The sequence below is a fragment of the Etheostoma spectabile genome, unplaced genomic scaffold, assembly GCF_008692095.1.
Source record: "Etheostoma spectabile isolate EspeVRDwgs_2016 unplaced genomic scaffold, UIUC_Espe_1.0 scaffold172, whole genome shotgun sequence".
Taxonomy (NCBI): domain Eukaryota; kingdom Metazoa; phylum Chordata; class Actinopteri; order Perciformes; family Percidae; genus Etheostoma; species Etheostoma spectabile.
Window position 1 is genome coordinate 1278739 of NW_022605573.1, and position 4242 is coordinate 1282980.

At 42.4% G+C, this 4242-nt stretch overlaps 1 protein-coding gene and 2 non-coding genes across 3 annotated transcripts in view; all 3 read left to right on the plus strand.

Annotated features, from left to right (window-relative positions):
- The window catches only part of rps3 (ribosomal protein S3), a 9735-nt gene extending 6250 nt beyond the window's left edge, over positions 1 to 3485 (plus strand). Inside the window, exons 5-7 of the mRNA XM_032510664.1 lie at positions 840 to 1027; positions 1591 to 1793; positions 3409 to 3485. Of these exons, the coding sequence (XP_032366555.1) occupies positions 840 to 1027; positions 1591 to 1790 (388 nt within the window). The 3' untranslated portion in view covers positions 1791 to 1793; positions 3409 to 3485. The remainder of the gene's footprint in view (positions 1 to 839; positions 1028 to 1590; positions 1794 to 3408) is intronic.
- LOC116685757 (small nucleolar RNA SNORD15) lies at positions 367 to 515 on the plus strand. The gene has a single exon (XR_004331040.1). It is a non-coding gene; the product is annotated as a small nucleolar RNA SNORD15 (small nucleolar RNA).
- On the plus strand, positions 2847 to 2995 carry LOC116685756 (small nucleolar RNA SNORD15). Its single transcript, XR_004331039.1, has one exon. It is a non-coding gene; the product is annotated as a small nucleolar RNA SNORD15 (small nucleolar RNA).
- Positions 3486 to 4242: the final 757 nt, after the last annotated feature.

A 4242-nucleotide genomic window follows, 5' to 3' on the forward strand; every position in this document is an offset into this window, starting at 1 on the left:
CAGAGACCGGCTCACCAGTGTATTTTGAGAGCTTTGACTACAGTGTGGTCGCGTGTAGGTTGAATCAGCTGTAAGATGATATCGTAATGTGCTTTTCTTTCTTATTGAAGTCTGATCTCTTTGCTAGTCAGTGGTCAGCAAAGAGAAATTGGGATCTGCTGGTGGCGAGCCCAGCTTCCAAAAAAAGTTAATATTGTAATGTACTTTTCTTTCTTCTGAATCGGAGTGCACTGTCGGCAGTCAGATTCAAATGACTAATCTGATTGGTGGAGTGCTCACCCGGAAATAACGAGCGGATGACTTTTCTGCCAACGGTCAGCCGTCAGGTTTTTGTGTGCGGACCCTTTGGTGTCTCAGTGTCTGTCCCTTCAGTGATGATACGATGACGAGTCGGAACAGGACTCAGTCTGGTTCTGGTGGTCGCTGGTTCAGGTCCACGTTCTGTGGTTCTGCTCCAGTTCCCCAGAGCAGCGAGTCCTCCTGGTTGAAGACACCGAGGCATTTGTCTGAGAAGGGTTGAAGCAGCGCACACAACTGTTACCTGCTGAATGTAACATGGACGCAAAGTAAATGACAAGAATCTGACTAAAATTAAAAACTTCAGTGAGGCAATTAAAACTCGCTTTAACAGGATTTACTGTAATTTTTTTTTTTTAATTACAGAAATGCTGTCTGTATCTGCACTACTACGTCTTCGTGTTTTAAACATCAACTTAAACTCCTCTTTCATGCAGTAAATGATGTAATTATTGGGTTTTTGACACACATTTGTAATTGGCTCTGCGTGTAAACACTGTCGTCGTCGTCCCCCCCCCCCCCCCCCCCCCCCCCCCTTTCAGGGCTTGCTATGGTGTCCTGAGGTTCATCATGGAGAGCGGCGCTAAGGGCTGCGAGGTCGTGGTGTCCGGCAAGCTGAGGGGTCAGAGGGCCAAGTCCATGAAGTTCGTGGACGGCCTGATGATCCACAGCGGAGACCCCGTCAACTACTACGTCGACACAGCCGTCCGCCACGTACTGTTAAGGCAGGGTGAGTACAGATCAGCCGGGGGGGGGGGGGGCGTCAGCAGCAGCCCTAAAGACTGTGAGCTCTCATTGAAACCTTCTGATGCTTAACTTGGTTGTTAGATTATACTTTATTCATCCCACAACGGGGAAATTTTGTCGTTACAGTAGCAGCATTTTTAAATAACAGTTAGTGCTGAAACCAAATGATGCTTTGGAGAAGGAGGCATTTTTATTATGGCCTTGTTTAGCACTGCAACTGATTCTTTCATTGTTTAGTCTACAACAAGGAGAAAAATGTGTTGCAAGTTTCCCAAAGCCCAAGATGGCATCCTCAAATGTCTTGTTTTGTCCACAACTCAAAGATATTCAGTTTGTCACAGAGCAGAGAAGGAAAAACAGAACGTTTACATTTAAGAAGTTGGAATTAGAGGCTTTTTCCAATTCCAATATTACCACTTGATTATCAAAAAAACGTGGCAATTAATTTAATTGACAATGAATCGCTGCGTTTCTAGCTCTGCTCTTTGCGGCTGAGCTTTTTGTCGTTGCTGCATCGTGTTTGACGTGCTCGTCGCTCATTCCCAGGCGTGCTGGGCATCAAGGTGAAGATCATGCTGCCCTGGGACCCCAGCGGTAAGATCGGCCCCAAGAAGCCCCTGCCCGACCACGTCAGCATCGTGGAGCCCAAGGAGGAGTCCCTCCCCACCACACCCATCTCCGAGCAGAAGGGGGCCAAGCCCGAGGCACCCGTCATGCCCCAGGGAACACCCGTACCCACCGCATAAGAGGTAGGAGACTGAAGGGGCCCAGCACCAGAACCAGCAGGCTGGGTTTATGGTGTGAAGGAGCCGTTACTAACGTGGTGAAATATCGGTTTTATTAAAATAATGGGCACCACAAAATCATCTGGATTAGGGCGGTAACCAACGATCACGTTCATTGATTACTTCATTGATTTTAATTTAATTAGTTTGGTCTATAAAATGGTCAAATGTTTCCTAAAGCCCAAGATGATGTCCTCAAATGTCTTTTCTCCAAAAATATTCCGTTTACCATCGCAGAGGAGAGAAGAAACTAGCGTTTAACAAGCATTTATTTGGACCCTATTTTCCCTTTCTTTTTTTTATTGCCTGAAACTGTTGGATCCATTATGGAAGTAGTTGGCGATTTGTTTAATAGCTGACAACTAAACGATCTTTGCAGCTTTAATCCTGTCGTGAGAAGACATTTCTAATTATGTAGTCTGTTCAACAATTGGTCGAATAATGGTCAAAAAATGTTTCCCAAAGCCCAAAATGATGTCCTCAAATATCTTTTCTCTTACTATCGTAGAGGAGAGAAGAAACTAGCATTTAACGAGCATGTATTCTGACCCTATTTTCCATATTAAAAAAAATGCCTCAAACTACCTACTCTATTATCAAAGTAGCTGATAACTAAACGATTAATGTTTGCAGCTATTATCCTGTCGTGAGAAGACATTTCTAATTGTGTAGTCTTGATCTCCCCTCCACTAGTGATGGCCGAAAGAAGCCTGGTCCGGTGTCTTTATTTTCTGAGCCCACTAGATGGCGCTCTCTGTTCAAGAATTGGTCGAACATACTGAATTGCAATGCCTTAAACCTTTCTCTTAAAACAAAGAGTGCCAACTAGCGGGCTCAGAAAAAGACGCTGGTTCACGAAGCTTCATTTGGCCATTATAGTCGAACCTCATTCTGTGGTGGTCCTGGAAATCAGTTTTTCCCATATTGTAGTCCTCGATGGGGATATAGGTGGTGCCGGATATCCATGTTCTAATGGTAAACGGGCTTAAACAAAGACGGGTTAATCTGGTTTTGTCCCTTCAGTGATGATACGATGACGAGTCGGAACAGGACTCAGTCTGGTTCTGGTGGTCGCTGGTTCAGGTCCACGTTCTGTGGTTCTGCTCCAGTTCCCCAGACCAGCGAGTCCTCCTGGTTGAAGACACCGAGGCATTTGTCTGAGAAGGGTTGAAGCAGCGCGCACACACAACTAGCTGTTTAAAAATGATGCAAATAAATCTAAAAGATTTCACAGGATCTACTTCTAATCTATTGTTTTATAAACCTAAAACTGCCACTAGGTTTAACCTGGTTTTTAACTTTATTACTAAACTTAATTAGTTGTATTATTGTTAAAAATGGAAAAACTTAACCTACATAAACGCATCCAAATAAATCCAAATTTTGTAGGCCTTGTTCTAAAAGTCATTGTAAGGTGATGAAGAAATTAATATTAGTGCAATTTGTTACCGTTGGCTTCAACTAATAACTGTTTTTTTCATTAATAAATCAAAGATTTAATGTTCTGCTCAGCCAGATCCAACTTACTGAAGTGGTTGAAGCTTGTTTTTTAAATTCCTTTCATGTTTTTGTCTTTCAGGTTTTCGTGCGTTCCACCAGATGGAAGCGAGACCCTCTGTTTTTTGTGTACAAAAACAATAAAAAATCTGGAAAATACACTCCATGTTGTGGTCACTCTGTCGCAGATAAAAAAATGCAAGAGAATTACGAAGTTGTTTTGCTAGTTTCTCAAATATTTAATGAAATGTGAAGCTTTTTAAAAATGGAAGAACGGTCAAACACCGGCAACAGAAAGCTCGAATGTGACGCGCCCCTAAATAAAGGGATTGGATGTTGTACATGTTGCATAGTGGAAATTAAACTTGGTTTTATGGGTTTTACTGTGAAACAACATGTACACAATTTTACACAAATTAACCAGATAAAGTTCTGACTACAATGTCAGCTGTTGGTGTGCGCAACATGTCTGTTTTGCTAAAGTCATTTGCACTAAAGTATCTTTTCATGCATCTTATCAGATGTTCTTTGGTTTCTTTTTTAATGCCAGTGAGGACCCAACTGGTAGAATGTGGTGGAAACTACTAGAATATTTTATATTGTTTACACAGGGTAGAAGGGCTTCCATCCACCATATAATCTGCGTTTAAAGAGTGAGGAGTAAACGGGAGGTCTCACTCTGCTCTATTACCCGGCTCCTCGTGTGCAGCAGACCACTGAACATGACTGTTTGATCTTACAATGCGTTCCCAAATACATTAAGATAACATGTAACATATTGGTTTCAGCCTGTGCTCTATCTAGACGGACCATTGTAATTTACATTTTTCTTAATTCATACATTTTCCTTTCAGCGTATCCACAGCATCTTCCTACTTCTTTACATATATGACAAAAGTGAACTATGGTTTATCCT